At 47.0% G+C, this 22722-nt stretch overlaps 1 protein-coding gene across 1 annotated transcript in view; it reads right to left on the reverse strand.

Moving 5' to 3' along the window:
* Window positions 1–22722, reverse strand: part of LOC120910649 — a 176483-nt gene that overhangs the window by 32084 nt on the left and 121677 nt on the right. The window contains exons 11-12 of the mRNA XM_040322403.1: window positions 15297–16360; window positions 6993–7003 (exon numbers count right to left, since the gene is read on the reverse strand). Of these exons, the coding sequence (XP_040178337.1) occupies window positions 6993–7003; window positions 15297–16360 (1075 nt within the window). The remainder of the gene's footprint in view (window positions 1–6992; window positions 7004–15296; window positions 16361–22722) is intronic.

Raw genomic sequence — 22722 nt, forward strand, 5'->3', positions numbered from 1 at the left:
CTCTCTCTGGGCTCACGTTACTCCCTTTCTCAACCTGGGTTCCATCATCGGAGCCTTCAAAGCACTGCGCATCCTCCTGGAGCATGTACCTGACACTGTGGTTGAACAGTTCGGGGGACTCCTCCGTGCATGATGGTGGGGCTAGGGAAGGATTGACTGATGACATGGAGCTGATGGAATAGGCCGCTTTGGCAGGCAAACTACTCTGAGCCGGGGTGACAGAGGATGAGGACGGCTTTGTTATCCACTCCACCAACTCTTCTGCATGTTGTGGCTCAACAGGGCCAGCTGCCGAAAAAAAGGACAAGCGTGCCCTACGGCCACGTGCTGAGGATGCACCGTGTCCATGACCAGCACTGTTGACTGTAGACACAGAGCCTGCTTGTCCTCTTTAAGTGGCCTGTGAGCGTCTGCCTCTCCTTGGTGGCCTTCCGGACATGATGTAAATTTTGATTAGCAAAACAACGCCTGGAGTTTATTAGAAAAAGTACACCAGGAATGGCCTGCAGTCAGATATAGGCGTGGCTAGACTGGAATGCCGTGGATATATATATATATATATGTAGGAGGAGACTGTTTATATATTTAATGGACTGCAGCTCACTGAATCACCTGCCTGCCTGAAAGTATATTAGAAAAAGTACACCAGGAACGGCCTGCAGTCATATCTAGCTACACTGGATGCAGTGGATATATATATGTGTAGGAGACTGTATATTATATATTAAATGCACTGCAGCTCACTGAATCACCTGCCTGCTCAATCTAAATGACACTCTGTCTTCATCCACGCCGACAACACACTACACAGGGCCGACGTGCATGCGGCCTTATATAGTGTGGGGCGTGGACTTAGTCCCCCTGAGCCATGATTGGCCAAAGTCACCCTGCCTTTGCCCAATTATGGCTCTCTTTGCTGACGGCGCTTGGATTGGCCCAAGTATGCGGTTCATACTGCATGCTTTGGCCAATCATCATACAGAAATGCACTGCGATCTCGCAATGCATTATGGGGCGTGATGCGGCGCACGAACTTGGCACGAACGCCCCATAATGTTCGTTTTTCGATGAATGGGCGAACAGGAGTATGTAATGTACAACATAGAGTATATAGTGCAGGGGCCAGGAGAATGTAATGTACAATGTAGAGTATATAGTGCAGGGGCCAGGAGTATGTAATGTACAACATAGAGTATATAGTGCAGGGGCCAGGAGAATGTAATGTACAACATAGAGCGGGGATATGCAATTAGCGAACCTCCAGCTGTTGCAAAACTACAAGTTCCATCATGCCTCTGCCTGTGGGTGTCATGCTTGCGTCTGTCAGTCTACAGATGGAGGTCCGCTAATTGCATATCCCTGACATAGAGTATATCGTGCAGGGGTCAGGACTCATAATATTGGTATTCAGTGGCAGATGAAATATTTACTAGAGACAAGTTGCAGAGATCCCACACCGCTGCCTCCCATCTCCTGAGACTGCACTCAGTGACTTGGGTCTGAGACTATACAGACATATCCCTCCACCCGGCACAGCCAGCAAATAACAGAGCAAGTAACCCGGGAGAATTGTTCTGTCAGAGATCTCACTAGACCCGGGCATGGGGCAGAAGACACAAGGAATACAGGACGGGGAACACAGCTCAGGAAAGTGACCAGGGGGTTACAGGCTGATATCACCCAGTCCCCGCCCTACTCTGGACCAATCAGTGAGCAGTATGGGTGGATGAATGGATTTAGTGTTAATGACCCACCTGTGCTGATCTCTGTAGGAGTGTCCTCCTCTATAAATGTCCCCGTTATTCCATCCTCCTCCATAGACTGCTGATCATCCCTCACATACGTCTCTTCTTCTTCTGATTTCACCTCAAATTCTATATCGATTGGATCTCCACTCTAAACCAAGAGAATGAGAGAGAATATCATCTGTAAGATATAAACTTACATACAAAATCCACACATCATCTCCACCAGTCCATGTTCTAGATGCTCCGCCCCACCGACCTTGTAACAGTGGGGGAGGGTGTGACCTTCCTGTGTGGAATCCCGGGAATACAGAGGACGGGGACATCTCTCTGGGGGGTTCCTGGTATTAGGTGGCTCCATCATATCCTTGTCTCCTTCTGAAAACTCCTCCATCACTACATACTCCTCATCCTCCTCTTTATACTCTTCTTTAACATCAATATTATCATCCCCGAGGTTTCCACTCTGAATATAAAATAAAACATTCATTATAATAAACATGTTTGTGTATAAATCATAACCACCAATAATTGTTCCTCATCTACCTGATGATGGTGGGGGATGGTGTGACCTTCCTGTGTGGAATCCCGGGAATACAGAGGACGGGGACATCTCTCTGGTGGGTTTCTGTAGCTGGATGACTCCTCCATGGTGTCCTGGTACAGATCTTTGTGTTCTTCCTCCATCACCCCATCCTCATCATCCTCCTCTTTTATCTCTTCTTTAACCTCAACTGTAGGATCTCTCAGGTTTCCACTCTGAATATAGAATAAAAATGACATCAATGAAGAGAGAGAGAGAGAGAGAGAGAGAGAGAGAGAAAGAAAAGAGAGAGAGAGAGAAAGAAAAGAGAGAGAGAGAGAGAGAGAGAGAGAGAGAGAGAGAAAAGAGAGAGAAAAGAGAGAGAAAAGAGAGAGAAAAGAGAGAGAAAAGAGAGAGAGAGAGAGAGAGAGAGAGAGAGAGAGAGAGAGAGAGAGAGAGAGAGAGACTTGTAAAGCGCAACACATGCGAACTGAATCGCCTCTGGGCGCTGTATCCATTTCATGGGTAAGGAACCCCTTGACCTCAGAAGAGATGGGTTTTAATCTTTCTCCTGAAGGCCAAGTGGTTCGACTCCAGTCGGATGGTGGTTGGTAGTGCATTCCACAGGCGAGGTCCCTGGACTGCAAATCTTCGATCTCCTTTGGACTTGTATCTGGTTTTGGGTATCTGGAGGATGTTTTGATTGGTGGATCGCAGAATGCGATTGGGGTTATGGGCTTTTATTTTTTTGCATAGATATTGGGGGGCGTTGCCTTGAATACACTTATGTATTAGGCAGAGTGACTTGAAAGTGATTCTGTCTTTTACCGGCAACCAATGAAGGGATCTCAGTGAAGGTGAGATTGATTCCCATGGTTTTTTCCCAGTCACTAGTCGAGCGGCCGTATTTTGAACGACTTGCAGACGAGTGATTTGGTATTTGGGGAGTCCTAGATAGAGGGCATTTGCGTAGTCGAGTCTGGAATTGATGATTGTTCCCACCACGACTGCAATGTCCTCTTTCGGGATAAAGGGCGTGAGTCTGCGTAGTAGGCGCAGCAGATGGTGGGATCCGCTGACTACTGACCCTATTTGTGCATCCATTGTCATGTAGGTATCGAAGATGACTCCGAGACTTTTGACTTTGGTGCTAGGGGTGATAGTTTTACCCAGAATGGGTGGGGGAGTCCATGTTGACGCGGGGTGATTTTTCCGGTTAGCGTGAAACAGGAGAAGTTCTGTTTTCGAACCATTGAGTTTAAGATAACTGTTTGTCATCCAGTTATCTATTAGAGTGAGGCATTTCTCTAGTCCAAGAGAATGATCCTTTTTGTTGCAGATGCGGAAATACAGTTGTGTGTCGTCTGCATAGGAGTGGTAAAGTAACTTCTGGTTACTGATGATTTCAAAGAGGGGGCGAAGATAGATATTAAACAATACGGGCGATAATAAGGGAGATCCCTGAGGGACTCCGCATGACACCGTACGTTTTTCAGAAGTGAAAGACCCCAGTTTCACTATTTGTGATCGGTTTTCCAAGAAGGAGGAGAACCAGGGTAAAACACATTCAGCGACTCCGGCTACTTCAGCTAGCCTAGCCAGTAGTAGTCTGTGGTCTACAGTGTCAAAAGCCGCGCTTAGGTCCAGCAGTATCAGGAGACAAGATTCTCCTTCGTCTGCGGCCTCTAGAGCGTCATCCCATATTTTAAGCAGCGCCGTTTCTGTTCCGTGACCCGGACGGAAGCCTGATTGAAACGGATCGAGTAATTGATGGGTGTCTAAATGCAGTTGCAGCTGTTGTACAACTACTTTCTCCATTACCTTGGAGAAGACATTTAGAGCTGTTATGGGCCTCTGGTTGTTTGGGTCTTTGGGGTCTTTTTTTTAGAATTTGTTTTATTGTACCTTGTTTTAGCAAGGTGGGCACCATGCCCTCCTTGAATGATTGGTTAATGAGCTGCGTGATAGCTGGTGCCAGTATATCAGCACTTTCTTTCAGCAGTTTAGTGGGGATGATATCATTGGGTGCTGTGCTATTATGCAGAGTCCCGATGATGTTTTTAGTGGCATTCATGGAAATGGGTTTTAGAGTGAACTTTGGTGGTTGCGACGGATTTATGTGGGTATTAGGTTTGTGATTTGGGGGGGAGTTGGTGACGGTTCCATTTTGCTGAATACTTTCACGGATTTTTTCAATTTTATTAATGAAATAATCCGATAATTCGTTGCAAAATTCTTGTGAATCAGAATTGGGGGCCTCTAAACAAGCTGGATTCATAGTCTGAGTGACCAGCTTGAAGAGTTCTCGGGGGCGGTTAAGGGCATTTGCGATGATGTTGGAGAAATGATTTTTTTTGGCCGTGAAGATTTTTGTGATATTTCTTTGTTATTATCTTGTAAATGGTGTGGTTTTTATCTGAAGAGCTCCTTTTCCACGCAGCTTCTGCTCTTCTACGCTCTTGCTTTAGCAACGTCAGCTGGTCATTAAACCAGCTGGAGTTGTTTTTCCGGATGCAAGTTTTGCGTTTTGGTGCTACTAAGTCAGCTGACTGTAGTATTGCCTTGTTGATGGCGTCAAGTGTTTCTGTAGCTGTTTGTTTTTGTTGGGTTGTTTTTATTTTGTTCCCTAGTGTTGTTTTGAAGAGTTCCGAGTGGAGCTTCCTCTGAGATCTAGTCCAGTGAGTTGTCACCGGTTTTGTCGTTTTTTTTGGGCTGGCATTTTTGGTGATTGTGAATTTGATGGCATGGTGATCGGTCCATGGTTGCGGCTCATTTCCCAGGACGTCAATTTCCAAATCTTGTTTGAAAATGAGATCGAGCGTATGGCCTGAGGCATGAGTGGGGCCTTGTATTAGTTGCTGCAGACCTAATCCTTCCAGATGGTCGATGCAGGCGTCGGCTACGGGGTCCAGCGAGGAGTTGGCCCAGAGGTTGAAATCCCCAAGCACCAAAAGGTGTTTGATGTTTAGGGTGTGTGAGGAGATGAATTCCGTCAACGACGTGAGAAGGTGCGTTTTTGGGCCTGGTGGTCTATAGCAAAGTAGCATATGGACCGTATCTTGGATATTTGTTTGCAGCTGCAGAGTGAGGGTTTCCATGAATGGAAGCGAGTTTTGAAGGACTGGTTTGGTGATCGAGAGGGGAGTCTTGTGGATCACCGCCAGGCCCCCCCCTCCTTGCCCCACTCTGTTTTGCATTTGAATGCGATAATTTGCTGGCACCAATTCTGTTAGAATGGTGTTGCAGTCGGCTGTCAGCCAGCTTTCTGTGATGAAGAGGCAGTCTAGATCGTGTTGAAGGATGAAATCATAGATTTCTTGTCGGTGTTTTACTGCCGATCTTGTGTTGACCAAAGCGCATATTATGCACTTGGGCTAGGGTACCTGCTCGTAGTTTTTGACTGTTGATCGTCGATTGATTCTCAACAGTCGCTCATTCCTTAGAGCTTTTTTGGTGACAACTGGGAGTATAGAGGCATAATGAAGACTCCTGTCTTACCTCCTGTTTCAAACTCCTGGTTTTTAACTCGGGCACTTTTGATCAAAGAATGCACTTCTGGTCAGAGAGTCCACATGTGAAGCCACCATCATTGGGAGCCAGCTCCTCTGGGAGCTTGTACAGCCACTTTATACTCACCTGTGAAGACCTGTGAACAAACACACCTGTGGACAATTAAACCCTCCCCTTAATTAGCAGAAAGGAAAAAGAAAAAAAGCTGTTTAAAAAGTGTTAGAGAAAAAGAGGGGAAAAAAATCTGCAAGCAGAAGCAGATAATAGCCAACTCCTGGTTTTTAACTCAGGCACTTTTGATCAAAGAATGCACTTCTGATCAGAGAGTCCACATGTGAAGCCACCATCAACTGGGATAATGTACAGATCCTAATGATACTATCAGTGATTGTTCCTCATCTACCTGATGATGGTGGGGGATGGTGTGACCTTCCTGTGTGGAATCCCGGGAATACAGAGGACGGGGACATCTCTCTGGTGGGTTCCTGGTATTAGGTGGCTCCATCATATCCTTGTGTCCTTCTGAAAACTCCTCCATCACTCCATACTCCTCATCCTCCTCTTTATACTCTTCTTTTACATCAATATTATCATCCCCGAGGTTTCCACTCTAAATATATAATAAAACATTCATTATAATAAACATGTTTGTGTATAAATCATAACCACCAATAATTGTTCCTCATCTACCTGATGATGGTGGGGGATGGTGTGTTCTTCCTCCATCACCCCATCCTCATCATCCTCCTCTTTTATCTCTTCTTTAACCTCAACTGTAGGATCTCTCAGGTCTCCACTCTGAATATAGAATAAAAATGACATCAATGGTAACAATGCAGATAATGTACAGATCCTAATGATACTATCAGTAATTGTTCCTCATCTACCTGATGATGGTGGGGGATGGTGTGACCTTCCTGTGTGGAATCCCGGGAATACAGAGGACGGGGACATCTCTCTGGTGGGTTCCCATTACTGGATCCATCTGTAGGAAACACACACACGGACTGAATACATTGTTTCTATGTGTTTATCAGATGATGGGGGATCTAGGTGGAGCCTCCGTACTGCTCTCTCCTTTACAATAAAGTCTCCTCTTACCCGGTGATGTGAGGGGCGGCTGATTCTCCATCATGACGTCCTTGTAGAGATCCTTGTGTCCTTCTAAATACTCCCACTCCTCCATGGAGAAATAGACAGTGACATCCTGACACCTTATAGGAACCTGATATTTACAATGATACAGTCACCATCCAGACACACCCCTTGTCTGTTACTGGATAATGTCCCAGAATCCTCCTCACCTCTCCTGTCAGCAGCTCCATCATCTTCTTGGTGACTTCTAGAATCTTCTCCATGTTGTGTCTCTCGGGTTTTAGGGAGTCACATGGAGGCACTGTGATGGTCATATGATCACCAGACTTCACAAGAGGAAATCTCTGTATTGGAGAACCAATAGGAATATCATGTTAGAATCCCAGAATCCTCCTCACCTCTCCAGTCAGGTCTGTATTATTAATAGAGATAAGAGTGATGTCATGTGACCTCCCAGAATCCTCCTCACCTCTCCGGTTAGCAGGTAGATGATCTCCAGGGTGAGGTTTAGTATCCTCTCAGTCATGTGACTCCGGTACTCCTCCATCCTCATTGGTCATGTGATGTATACAGGTTACCTGTAGAACAATTGATAAGAGAGAATGATCTGGACTGTACTGGTTGTACAATATTATGATGGGGGTGTATGAGGGCAGGGGTGTACCTAGAGCATTTGGCACCCGGGGCAGATCCTATATCTGGCACGCCTCACTGTAAAATGTAAAAACACCCCACTGTGCCCCCTGCATACCTCTGTATCCTTCAATATCTCTTTGTCACTACTGTATAACCCCCTCTCCACAACTACACCTCTGGACCCCTTTACATTACACAGCACCCTACACCACTGGACCCCTTATATTACACAGCACCCTACACCACTGGACCCCTTATATTACACAGCACCCTACACCACTGGACCCCTTACATTACACAGCACCCTACACCACTGGACCCCTTACATTACATAGCACCCTGCACCTCTGGACCCCTTTACATTACATAGCACCCTACAGCACTGGACCCCTTTACATTACACAGCACCCTGCACCTCTGCACCCCTTTACATTACATAGCACCCTGCAGCACTGGACCCCTTTACATTACACAGCACCCTGCACCTCTGCACCCCTTTACATTACACAGCACCCTACACCACTGGACCCTTTTACATTACACAGCACCCTGCACCTCTGGACCCATTTACATTACACAGCACCCTACACCACTGGACCCCTTACATTACATAGCACCCTGCACCTCTGGACCCCTTTACATTACACAGCACCCTGCAGCACTGGACCCCTTTCTATTACACTGCACCCCCCACAGCTCTAGACGCCTGTATGTTACACAGACACCCCCCCTAACAGTTCTGGACCCCCTGCATGTTACACAGACCCCCCTACAGTGCAGACTCCTCTCCCTACAGTGCAACCCCTCCCCTACAATACAGACCCACCCCCTACAGTGCAGACCCCCCCCCTTACAATACAGACCGACCCCTCCCCCTACAATGCAGACACCCCCCCTGCAATGCAGACCGACCCCACAATAAAGACACCCCCCTACAATACAGACCCCCTCCTACAATGCAGACACCCCCCCTGCAATGCAGACCGACCCCACAATAAAGACACCCCCCTACAATACAGACCCCTCCTACAATGCAGACACCCCCTTCAGACCCGTAATGCTGTGCACCTTGGCTCGATTGATCAGCGTGCCGCACACACAGCACTTGTAGACTACACTACACAGGAGGAGGGGGAGGCGGCTTCGGTCTGCTCGGCTCACCCGAGACTTATAAGAGCCACGGCCGGGTCCCGGGTGTGCCGACAGACCCCGCCCGCGCCCCCACAAAGCCAGGCTTCAGCCTGTCACTGTTAGGGCTGCTGATGCCTCCCTGTCACCGCCATGCCGCCCGCTGTCTCCGCGCTAACAAAGTCCTCTTCAGTCGTAGAGGGTGGGGGGGGTTTCGCCGGCCTGACACCCTCAGCGTGTGGCACCCGGTGCGGTACGTCCCCCGCCCCATAGTTAGTACGCCACTGTATGAGGGTTTCTATCATGTAAGAACAGCCCCCCCCCCCAGTGGGATTACACATAAAGGAACATTACTTTTAGCATTTGTAATGGTTTTAGTGTCCAGGCGCCTCTAAGCCTTTGTCTATAGAAACCCCCCCTATCCCCAATAAAAGTGGTATAATCCATTAGTATAGACCGATGAGGTGAGAAGATGATTGGTGGGAAATGTGACACATCTCCAAAATGAAGAGAATTCTCTATGGGGAATGTTCTGCCCCTGAAGGGGTTAATCTAGGTTTCTGCACTATATATGTGTGTATCATCATCTGCTGGAGATAAAAGACGTCACAGTGACTATGGAGGAAGAGGACGGACATGACGGGGTTACTGGGTGTAAATAGAAAATAAGATCTTATTACCTCCTCTGCTACCGATTCCAAAGATGTCTCCTCACTACTTCCTCCCGATTCACCTCTCACCCGGAACTTCCTGTTTGTGCCTGACATCACTTCCTGTCTTCCATAGAGACTTCTTCTCTCTATGGTAGAAGTGAGAAGATCACCACCTTGTGGATCTCAGAGGACCTGCAGCCTGAGAAACGTCTCGTAGTGTGACCACGGCCTTGTGCTGTGTGTGTATGTACTGTATATCCTTATAGATGGGTCATCTCCATTCCCACCAAGGGGGAGAGAAATATATTACTGCCTAGTCCAGCCTTTCTCAGCCAGGGTTCCTCCAAAGGGTTCTAGGGGTTCCTTGAGCAATGGACAATTTCTGTCTCTCAGGAACAACTGATATCAATGATCTGTAAGGAGGGCAGTCTTCCCACTGATGACATATAAGAGGGTCCTTCTCCCATTGGTCACCAATGTAAGGGACCACTACACTGACCACTGATATAAGGAGAAATTCCATCCAAACCGTGAGATTGGTCAGAGACTAATTGGTAACATGCTGGGCATTGCCAGACTGGGTCTTGGTGACAGAGTGAAGGGTGATGCTGCTCATACTATATGTGACCCTCATCTAAATCATGGACATCTTCTTCAGCTTCTTAGTAAATAGGATGGAAATTTTCACAATCCTATATGTAGCTCCTGTTGAGTAGGCGCTATTTTGTAAATTTAGTTATCTGAGCTGTAGTTGGCTCAGAATATTATGCCAAATTGTGGGTTTCTGTTCTAGTTCAGCTGTGTTGCACATCTTCCACTTGACTGTGGGTGTCGCTGTCACCAGGAGTCAAGGTCGGAATGGCAATGGGCTGGGTGTATTGAGTGCCTTCTTCCCATAAGCAGCCCAGTGGGCGTGGTCTGCCCGCTGTGCATTCTGGGGGAGGGTGCTTGGGGGGCGGGGACTTCCGATCCTGACCGGATGGCCCTCCTAGCCTTAGGGATGTGTTAGCAATATTTTCCGGTCTCAGGGCCTGCTGGCCCGAGGCTCCACAGCTGAGAGTAGGCCCAGGAGTTTCTGGGGCCTACTGGTCCAGGGGTGGTCCTGTGCTGTCTTGCCTGCTGGAAGAAGCCAAACATTTGGGGACTCAATTGGAGCCCAATTTACCTCACTGTGCTGCCGGCCTGGCTGAAAGATCCTGATACGTGGACTGTGTGCTTTCTTTGGAGCTTTGCAGAGAGTGTGTGGTTGCATGACCTTGTGACAGAGGACTGTGTGACGACTCGACGACACTCATCAAGTCTGTGACAGAGACTTTGAACGAGCTTCGCACCGGCTGCTAACCCTAGTAAATATCCAGCGAGATTCTAGCTGACTCATAGTTAGATTCAGAAAGACTTAGGCTGGCGTATCTACTGATACGCCAGCCTAAGTCTGACTCTGCGCCGACGCAAATTTAAGCGTATTCTGGTAACCAGATATGCTTAAATTAGGCTCAGATACGAGCGGCGTAAGTGTCTTACACCGTCGTATCCTAAAGTGTATTTTTTAGGCTGACCGCTAGGTGGTGCTTCCATCGTGGTCGGCCTAGAATATGTAAATGAGTATATACGCCGATTCACGAACGTACGCTTGCCCGACGCAGTAAAGATACGCCGTTTACATAACGTACTTTCAAGCCTAAAGTTATTCCATCAAATAGCTGGAATAGTAATGTCAAGTATAGCCGTCGTTCACGCGTCGAAATTTGAAAATTTTACATTGTTTGCGTAAGTCGTCCGTGAATAGGGCTGGACGTAATTTACGTCCACGTTGAAACCAATACGACCGCGCGGCGTACTTTGCCGCAATGCACACTGGGATATGTACTCAAACGGCGCATGCGCCGTTCGTAAAATACGTCAATCAGGTCAGGTCACCCCCCCCCCCCCATTAACATAAAACACGCCCCCTCAGCCGAATTTGAATTAGCCGCGCTTACGCCCGCCCGATTTATGCTACGCCGCTGTAACTTAGCAGGCAAGTACTTTGTGAATCACGTACTTGCCTCGCTAACTTACGGCGGAGTAGTGTAAACACGATACACTACGCCGCCGCAAAGTTAGGGCGGTCTTTGTGAATCTAGCTATTTGTGTTCTAACTTTATGGCTACCTCCGCAATGTCTCACATAAGGCTCTATACCCCAAAACTTCAGCTGTGTCGGATCTTTATTATGGTGGGTGGCAAAATGTCTCCATACACTATGTTTGTCGAAGCCTTTGAGGATTATTTGGACATGTTCTCTTATTGGAACTCGTAGTGCTCTTTTGGTCCGACCTATATATTGAAGTCAACAGCTACATTCGAGTGCCTATATACGACCCCCTCTGTGTCGCAACAAATGAATTCTTTTATTTCGTATGCATCTCCTGTGCTTGTTGCAGTAAAATCCTTCTTCTTTTGGTTAGGTTTATGTGTTCTCAGGCATGCAAAACACCGTTTGCACGGAAAGAAACCTTTACCGGTAAAAAAAGAAAAGAAACTCCTAGTGGGCGGGTCGGGCACGCTTTTTTACGATTTTATCCCTAATGGTAGGGGCCCTTTTGTATACAAACCTAGGGACCAAGGGGAGAACACCCCCTTTTTCAGTCACTGTGGTGTGTTGTGTGATGCACGCTGTACACCCCAATGGTTAACAGTACACCAATTATTATTGTATTACACTGTATGATACTCGCACTTTCACCTTTTATTATCCTACTTTTGCCAGCTGGATTAGCTGCACTGCAGCACGTTAATTTTGATGTCATTATTTTTTCACATTGTCATTTTGATCATTAGTCAGACAGAATCTTTTTACATATAAGGATTTGCTAGACTTCGGGCCAGATCCACAGAGCGAGTACGCCGGCATATCTACTGATACGCCGGCGTACTTTCAAATTTCGTACTTTCAAATTTCCCGCGTCGTATCTTTAGTTTGAATCCTCAAACCAAGACGGCTTTTGGGTAAGATCCGACAGGTGTACGGCTTCGGATCTTAGATGCAATACTTCGGCGCCCGCTGGGTGGAGTTTGCGTCGTTTTCCACGTCGGGTATGCAAATTAGCGATTTACGACGATCCAGATCCACGAACGTACGCGCGGCCGTCGCATTTTCTAACGTCGTCTGCAGTCGGCTTTTTCCGGCGTATAGTTAAAGCTGGTATTTTTCGGCGTATAGATAGACTTGCCATGTTAAGTACGGCCGTCGTTCCCTGCATTTTTTTTTTTTTTTTTGCGCAAGTCGTCCGTGAATAGGGATGGACGTAACGCACGTCCAAGTTAAAAAAATGACATCGTTGCGACGTCATTTCGCGCAAAGCACGGCGGGAAATTTCTGGACGACGCATGCGCAGTTCAATCGGCGCGGGGACGCGCTTCGTTTAAATGAATCACGCCCCCTACCCACCGATTTGAATTACGCGCCAAGAGATACACTACGCCGCCGTAACTTACGGCGCAAAATCTTCCTGGATTCGACTTAGAGCCAGGTAAGATACGGCGGCGTAGCGTATCTCTGATACGCTGCGCCGTTCCAAATCTATGTGGATCTGGCCCTTCCTCTACACTTGTACCCCATTCCCTATTTACAGCGCAGCACTACCCTTTTCTTAAAATTTGAAAGGAAATCCCGATACCGATAATTTGTTAGTTATTATTTCGGATTTTCGAATTTTGAATTTCCAGAGTTTCAATTTTTGTTTTTTTAAACAATGAATGTCGATCATAACTAATGACCCGAAAAACGAAGAAACAAATGAAAGGAAAACAAAGAAATGTTCGGTCAGTGCACATGTCTCCAGCTTAGTAGATGATAAATGAGACAGATAACTGAGAAGCCGCAGATGTCACTCGCTAACAAGCTTTTAGATGTTTTACGAAGTTCCAAGGAATGTCTATACAAGAGGAAATCTATATGTTGTAAACGCCTAGAAGAGGCCACTTGGCATCCTGGCGTGAGTCGCTCCTTTCCCTGGTGAAATAAAAGGTTTGTTTTCCTGGAGTCCGTGTCCGGAGTCCATTCCTGGTTTCCCAGAACTCAAAGAGCCGTTTTGCTGCAACATTTATCTGGTGCATTGGCCGGGAAACCAGGTGTGACGGCTGTGACAGGTGACAACACCACCAGCAATTCTTCTCATTCCACCGACACACACAACTTTTTTTTCTCTTCAATACATTTTTTTATTATAATTTTTACTTTTAAACAGATTACAGTCATAGAATCAGGAAATAGTAAAAAGGTAGAAATGTGATTGGTCAGGAAAATGACTTGTCTGGAATGTGGAGGCGGAGTCATACAATACAATACACAACGTGTTCCATTATTATAACAAAGTATTGTAGAAAAGATCACACCATAGAAAATGGGGGAAAAGGAGAAAATAAACCCGGATATTAAGGGGAAATTTGTGTATGAGGAACACCTTAACAATCACCACCATTTTATTCTCCAGGGCCTCTGCTATCAGATAATATATGTTTGGGGTTTTTATCTAATCTTCAGGCCCAAAATGTGCAAAAACATCTCTGACAGCGAAAAGGTTAATGTGAGCTAGATGGGATCACTCTGCTGTGCTCACACATTAGAGCTCCCCCTAGCTGCAGCCTGGTAATAACATTGCTAGGAGGTCTATTCATTTATCTGCTCCATACTTCCCATCTTTATATAAACGTCTCCTGACATTTAGGGGTCTATTCATAAAATATGTGCATAGCAATTCCCCCGGGGAAAGTCCATGTACATTCCTTCTGTGTGAATGGGGGAAAGATGAATGTTATTAGGATATTTGCTGTGCTGGTCGAACGGTTTCCATTCATTTACAATAGAAATGATTGCATTTGGCCACTAGATGGAGATAATTTCTATGCTACTTAGCGCCATCTAATGGCCAAATGTGGTATTTTCTGTTTTACCTCAATGGTCGGTATTAAAACCACAGGGGCAGATTTTTGCCACTAGATGGAGCCGATGATCCAATATTTGTCATGATTGGAGGAACGCGTGTCACATTCATTCTACAATTTGTTTTATAATAGATCCCTAAATGTCTGTGAAATCTTCCACCACAAAATGTACTCAGCCAATGAGAGGGAATGACTCCATTTTTATTTTAAAAAGCCTAGAGGACCGCCTTTATAGGTGGTGGGGTTAACGTGTTTCTTCCTGGAAGACAACTTGAGAAAACAGATCTCTTGCAAGAGTTTTATCACAAAATGTACTCAATGAGTGCGGGAAATGTCTTGTATATGAATGTTGCTGGACATGTGGGGAAGAAGCACACCCTGATATACACCTCAGATATACTCCATGGCTGATCTTCATCATGTAAGAAACACTTCATAAGGAGATCAGAGATCACCAAAGACATGGATGAAGTGTTGTACCGTGTTGGTCATTGATAGCAGGATAAAAATAATAAAAATGGAGTCATTCCCTCTCATTGTCTGAGTACATTTTGTGGTGTAAAGTCATGCAAGAGGTCTGTTTTCTCAAGTCGTCTTCCAGGACGAAATACGTTAACCCACCACTTAAAAGGCCTCTACATTTTGTGGTAATGACTATTTTTAATCTTAAAAGGCCTAGAGGACCGAGTTTTAAGTGGTGGGGTTAACGTGTTTCGTCCTGGAAGACGACATGAGAAAACAGACCTCTTGCAAGAGTTTTCACCACAAAATGTACTCAGCCAATGAGAGAAAATGACTCCATTTTTATTTTTCTCCTGCTATCAATGGCCAACACGGTACAACACTTCATCCATGTCTTTGGTGATCTCTGATCTCCTTTATGAAGTGTTTCTTACATGATGAAGATCAGCCATGGAGTATATCTGAGGTGTATATCAGGGTGTGCTTCTTCCCCACATGTCCAGCAACATTCATATACAAGACATTTCCCGCACTCACTAATACACCTCAAGGGTTGTGTGGGACCCCTGATGTACAGGAAGACAGGACTTCAGTGAGGAACATTTCCCTCACTCAGGACAGGAATACGGCTTCTCCCCCGTGTGAGATCTCTGATGTTTGTAAAGATGGGACTTCTGTGAAAAACTTTTCCCACACTCAGGACAGGAAAAAGGCTTCTCCCCCGTGTGAGATCTCTGATGTATAAAAAGATTAGACTTCTGTGAGAAATATTTCCCGCACTCAGAACAGGAAAAAGACTTCTCCCCTGTGTGAGATCTCTGATGTGCAGAAAAACTGGACTTAAAAGAAAAACTTTTCCCGCACTCAGCACAGGAATACGGCTTCTCCCCCGTGTGCAATCTCTGATGTATAAAAAGAGATGACTTCACTGAAAAACTTTTCTCACACTCAGAACAGGAAAAAGGCTTCTCCCCTGTGTGTGATCTCTGATGTCTGGCAAAAGCGGACTCATCTGCAAAACATTTCCCACACTCAGAACAGGAAAAAGGCTTCTCCCCTGTGTGCAATCTCTGATGTGTGGAAAGATGGGACTTCACTAAAAAACTTTTCCCACACTCAGAACAGGAAAAAGACTTCTCCCCTGTGTGTAATCTCTGATGTCTGGCAAAAGAGGACCCATCTGCAAAACATTTCCCACACTCAGAACAGGAAAAAGGCTTCTCCCCCGTGTGAGATCTCTGATGTCTGGAAAAATGGGACTCATCTGCAAAACATTTCCCACACTCAGGACAGGAATATGGTTTCTCCCTCGTGTGTGATCTCTGATGGCTAAAAAGACTGGACTTACTTGAAAAACATTTTCCGCACTCAGGACAGGAAAAAGGCTTCTCCCCCGTGTGCAATGTCTGGTGTGTGGAAAGATTGGCCTTCGATGTAAAACATTTCCCGCACTCAGGACAGGAATACGGCTTCTCACCTGTGTGCCATCTCTGATGTTTGGAAAGATTGACCTTCGATGTAAAACATTTTCCGCACTCAGAACAGGAAAAAGGCTTCTCCCCCTTGTGAGATCTCTGATGTCTGGAAAAATGGGATTGATCTGCAAAACATTTCCCACACTCAGGACAAGAATATGGCTTCTCCCCCGTGTGTAATCTCTGATGTCTAAAAAGATAGGACTTACTTGACAAACATTTTCCGCACTCAGGACAGGGAAAAGGCTTCTCACCTGTATGAGATCTTTTATGCTCTTTAAGCTGGTATTTTAAACGGAAACACTTCCCGCACTCAGTACAGGGAAACTTCTTATCGGCACCGTCCCGCACAGTCTGAGGTTCCTCAGGATAAGAGGAATACGATGGTCCGGCACCGTCCCGCACAGTCTGAGGTTCCTCAGGATAAGAGGAATACGATGGTCCGGCACCGTCCCGCACAGTCTGAGGTTCCTCAGGATAAGAGGAATACGATGGTCCGGCACCGTCCCGCACAGTCTGAGGTTCCTCAGGATAAGAGGAATACGATGGTCCATCTACACTGTGTGGTGCCGGATGGACATTTGAGGTAGTCGGGTTTTCTCCTGGACTATACTGTGTGATGTCCTCATCTTCTACTTTACAGTCTGGAGACAAAGTGAGACAATCCTCTGAGGTTTTCCTCATCTCCCGTCCATCTACTAAAATAGAAATACAAAGATTATTACTAGACATGAGCTGATTGGTTCCCCTAAACTAGGACTCCGCCCACATCAGGTAGCTTTGTCTCTGAGGATCTTACAATTCCCCCCTCAAGGTAACTAGTAAATGGGTCCTCTGATCTCCTACCAGATCATTTCTTTATTCATGGACTTTAGTCAGAGAGTGAGGAAACAACGAGAACTGTCTTTTATAGGAGTGACAGTGATGAGGGGATTATAGGACGAGGGTCAGGAGTATGAAATGTACAACATAGAGTATATAGTGAAGGGGTCAGGAGTATGTAATGTACAACATAGAGTATATAGTGCAGGGGTCAGGTGTATGTAATGAACATGTAGCACCCTGGTGTTTAGCAAGGGTGGCTAATAAATTGAGTTCACCGGGTGGTAGTTATCCTTGCTTATTGTTAGATCTACTGATTTCTCTCTAACTTCGGATGGCTGCACATTTTCTCTTCTGTCACTAGGTGGCACTAGATAGACAAGGGTGTAGCAAGGTCGGATTATGAATGGATGGGGTGTCTCAGCCAATTAGCAGGGGTTTCTTTGGTCCCTTGGCCTGCTGGGAGAGCCTATTTATTTGGGTGGAGTCAGGTGATCGAGGTTCTGTGCCACCTGGACGGCTGTCTGGGTGGACGTGTGTTATGTTGCCCGGGTTGCTAGGCCGGAAGCCTGAGGCCTATCCAGGAGTAAGAGAAGCAGCGCAGGGTTGGGACTGCAGGATTGGATTCCAACTGAGAGGAAAAACGGGGGTCACGCTTGAGGAGCTTCAGTAAGTGCTAAGTCAGGGGGCCAGCAGTATAGCAGGGGTGACGCTTGAGGAGCATCAGTAAATGCCAAGCCAGGGGCCCAGCAAGATAACAGGGGTGACGCTTGAGGAGCATCAGTAAGTGCCAAGCCAGGGGCCCAGCAGGATAGCAGGGGTGACGCTTGAGGAGCATCAGTAAATGCCAAGCCAGGGGCCCAGCAGGATAGCGGGGGTGACACTTGAGGAGCATCAGTAAGTGCCAAGCCAGGGGCCCAGCAGGATAGCGGGGGTGACACTTGAGGAATATACAGCAGGTTAGCTGTAGAAGAGCTCAGGAGATTCAGTGGCCACTGAATCTGGAAGTCCAGTGAGTAGGGAGGAGCCCAACACCTCCCGGTTCGGTTCGCGGCAGAACAAGCGAATGGACTGAAAGTTTGTGCGAACATTCGAACACTGTTAAAGTTTATGGGGACCGAACGTGAACAATCAAAAGGGCCCGCAGGCTCTATATACTCTGAACAGCAGTATACAGGTGGTCCCCGGGTTACAAAAAAGACAGGGACTGTAGGTTTGTTCTTAAGTTGAATCTGTTTGTAATTTGGAACTGGTACATTTTGTAAGTGTAGCTCCAGTCAAAAAATCTATTTTTAAGCTTTTTGGAAAACATAGGGAAGGGTTATCACCCCTGTAACACTTGTTTTGCTGTCTGTGCCCCGTGTTCAGAAGATTTCACCTCACTTTCTGTCACAATGACAATTGGATTTTGAGAATTTGGGGTTATTAGGGAAACAAGGATTGGTGATAAAGCATGAGTGGAGAGGAGACACCTTTTTCCCATATTAACTCTTACAGGAGAGAATTTCCCTTCCTAGGGGTAGATTTCCTCTCACTTCCTGGTGTCTCCTTTTGTTTTGCAAGGAGGAGTCGTTTGAAAGTAGGGGACCGCCTGTATATACTATACACTCTGCAGAAAATTGGGCCTTAGGTGTTGGTGGTACCAGAACACTGTAAGCCCTCACAGTTACTCTTGGTGGGTGCTGGAACAAGCCCTGCTGTGAAATATTAGAGCAGATATTGTAATTACGTGTGCCTGTTAAACAGGGGCAGAAAAATTGGGCCTTAGGTAGTGGTGGTAGTGCCCTGAAACAAAAATATTCTTAGAAGCTATCAACATGAACATTGAGGAGGAATAGGATAGTCACTCAGCATAATAGGATAGTCACTCCGCATAGGCAGTTTTCAAGGGATCCCACTTCCATAGAAAAATCAATTGGTTACATCAGCATCAGGTGCTTGGTAGCTGGTGAACCAAGACTGATTCATTTTTATGAAGGTGAGCCGATCAGCAGAGTCTGTGGACAGGCGCACCCTGTGATCGGTTACAAAGCCTCCAGCAGCACTGAATGTGCGTTCAGAAAGAACGCTGGATGCAGGACAGGCCAGTAGCTCAATTGCATATTGTGCAAGCTCTGGCCAGTGGACCACCCTCAAGACCCAGTAACCCAGAGGATTTTCTGTTGGAATGGTCTCCAAGTCTGATCTTGCCCCTAGATATTCCTGCACCATTTAATTCAGACACTGGCGACGGTTGCTGGAACCGATCAGATCTTGGGGCTGCGGACTGAAGAATTGTCTGAAGGCATCGGTCAGACGGCCACCATCTCCACCGCTCTTTCTGTGACTGAACGAAGCCTCAGCAACACGTTGTCCAGCACCAGGAAATTGTAACCTCCCAGGCTCTGGAAACGCATTGCACAAACCTTTCTGCAAGGCCTCCCAAAGATGTTTCATCCTCTGCTCCCTCTGCGAAGGGTGGATAAGTTCTGGGAAAGTTCCTGAAAACAGGGCACATGGGTCAAGAGCGGAGAGTAGGTTGGTGCCTACAACCATTCCTTGCTGAAGATGGCGTGGCGTCAACCACCTCTGAGCCTGCCCCTGCAGAGCGGACAGAATCTCTGCCCCAGTGTGGCTCCGGTCCCCTAAGCAGACCAACTTAAGCACCGCATGGCATCTTTTTGCCTGAGTGCTTGCGTAGCCCCTTGAATGTCTACGGAGCATCGCTGGTTCAGAGGACAAATCTGCAGCGGAAGAAGAGGAGGGAGTGGAGGAGACAGCTGTGGCAGAATCACCACTACTAGCATTTTGGAGGCGTGGTGGCAGAACAAGCTCCAACAATACTGCACCCTTCCCAGCTGCCAGCAGAGTTATCCAGTGCAACGTGAAAGAAAGGCAAAGTCCCTGTCCATGCCTGCTGGACCATGAGTCAGCGGTAATATGCACCTTACTGCTGACTGCCCTGTCCAACGAGGCCAAGACATTGCCTTCCACATGCTGGTAGAGAGTCGGAATGGTCTTTCGTGAAAAGAAATGGCATTTGGGAACCTGCCACTGAGGTACCGCACATTCCACAAATTTACGAAAGGGGCAGAGTCTACCAGCTGAAAAGGCAGCAGTTGCAGTGCTAGCAATTTAGCCAAGCTAGCATTCAGACGCTGAGCATGTGGATGGCTGGGACCAAATTTCTTTCTAGGTTTTAGCAACAGGGGTAGGGAAATTTGCCTGCTACAATGGGATGTTGGTGTACCGCTAGCAGATGTCCCGCAAGTACTTGGGACACCTAATTCTACACCTTCATTCCTCTCAGTGCAGGTTTCTGAGAGGACTGAAGGTATAGTGAGGTTGGAGATCCCAGCTGATGAGGAGCAAGGAGAGGTCCGCCTTCTTCTTTGATGTGGGTCTTTTAAGTGCTGTTGAAAACGGACTGCATGGGAGGTCGACATATGTCTGGACAAGCATGTGGTGCCCAAGCAGCTGCTGTTTTGGCCACGCTTGATACGCTTCTGACATATGTTGCAAACAGCAACGGTGCAATCTGCTACACACGTGTCAAAATAGAGCTTTTCAAAATACACGGGGAGTCAGCAGCGACCTGCACATGCTTAGCTCTGCAGTGTGATGCAATAGGGTGGATGCCCTAAAGCTGCCACCTGGAGGGCATCCTGCCTCATTGGAGATGTGCCTCCTCCTCCTCTCTTCTATCAGGCACCCAAGTAGAGTCAGAGACCTCATCATCCCCCTCCCTCCTCCTCACTGGAGCAAACCTGGCAGTATGCTGCAGCTGGGGGAACATGACTGCCAGTTTCTTGTCCTTCTTGGGCACCCCCTCTCTCTAGGCTCACGTTACTCCCTTTCTCAACCTGGGTACCATCATCGGAGCCTTCAAAGCACTGCGCATCCTCCTGGAGCATGTACCCGACACTGTGGTTGAACAGTTCGGGGGTCTCCTCCGTGCATGATGGTGGAGCTAGGGAAGGATTGACTGAGGACATGGAGTCAATGGAATAGGCCGCTTTGGCAGGCAAACTACTCTGAGCCTGGGTGACAGAGGATGAGGACGGCTTTGTTATCCACTCCACCAACTCTTCTGCATGTTGTGGCTCAACAGGGCTAGCTGCCGAAAAAAGGGACAAGCGTGCCCCACGGCCACGTGCTGAGGATGCACCGTGTCCACGACCAGCACTGTTGACTGTAGACAGAGAGCCTGCTTGTCCTCTTTAAGTGGCCTGTGAGCGTCTGCCTCTTGTGAGGGGTTGGCTCGGTAGCGGGGTGTGTGACCCCTTGGATGGGTTCACCACACACTGAATTTCTACAGACTGGCAGTCCAAGACGGTTGAAAACAAAGATTCTGGTTTATTTTTCCATCTTGCTGGAAAACAAGTGCAAGCATTCAAACATTATAAACAAAATCAAACATAAAATAAATCCTAGCCACTCTGAGCGTCTACCTTCCACACAGGAACCTATCTATGAAGTCTAACAAAGCCTACTGCTGGGTAGACAGTGCTGGTCATACAGCACAAAACAATAGTCTTTTGACATTTATAACACAGGACAACGTCAATGGTCTCCTCACCTCATCAGGAGAATTTCTGGCACTGCTCTCCTGTTCACACAGCCTTAGAAATGACGCAGCTAATTAGTGGTTATCCTCTGGGCTACTTTATAGAGACCTTTAATTGCCTCACTCTTAACACCTGGAGTCTTCCAACGGCCCTTAGCCTTCCTGGCTATTTCTGGCAGCCGACACCTAATAATGATTGGTGTATTGTCTAACAAGGCAGAAATGTATGTCCCGACTGTGACAACACCCACAGATTTACCTGACTTCCTGTCACACTCTCCTTGATGGCCTTCCGGACATGATGTAAATTTTGATTAGCAAAACAACGCCTGAAGTTTATTAGAAAAAGTACACCAGGAATGGCCTGCAGTCAGATATAGGCGTGGCTAGACTGGAATGCCGTGGATATATATATGTAGGAGGAGACCGTTTATATATTTAATGGACTGCAGCTCGATCTCGCAGTGCATTATGGGGTGTGATGCAGCGCTCGAACTTGGCGCGAACGCCCCATAATGTTCGTTTTTCGATGAGTGGGCGAACAGGAGTATGTAATGTACAACATAGAGTATATAGTGCAGGGGCCAGGAGTATGTAATGTACAACATAGAGTATATAGTGCAGGGGCCAGGAGTATGTAATGTACAACATAGAGTATATAGTGCAGGGGCCAGGAGTATGTAATGTACAACATAGAGGGGGGATATGCAATTAGTGAACCTCCAGCTGTTGCAAAACTACAAGTTCCATCATGCCTCTGCCTGTGGGTGTCATGCTTGCGGCTGTCAGTCTACAGCTGGAGGTCCGCTAATTGCATATCCCTGACATAGAGTATATCGTGCAGGGGTCAGGACTCATAATATTGGTATTCAGTGGCAGATGAAATATTTACTAGAGACAAGTTGCAGAGATCCCACACCGCTGCCTCCCATCTCCTGAGACTGCACTCAGCGACTTGGGTCTGAGACTATACAGACATATCCCTCCACCCGGCACAGCCAGCAAATAACAGAGCAAGTAACCCGGGAGAATTGTCAGAGATCTCACTAGACCCGGGCATGGGGCAGAAGACACAAGGAATACAGGACGGGGAACACAGCTCAGGAGAGTGACCAGGGGATTACAGGCTGATATCACCCAGTCCCCACCCTACTCTGGACCAATCAGTGAGCAGTATGGGTGGAGGAATGGATTTAGTGTTA

This window comes from Rana temporaria, chromosome 8 (assembly GCF_905171775.1).
Source record: "Rana temporaria chromosome 8, aRanTem1.1, whole genome shotgun sequence".
In the NCBI taxonomy this organism is placed as follows: Eukaryota; Metazoa; Chordata; class Amphibia; order Anura; family Ranidae; genus Rana; species Rana temporaria.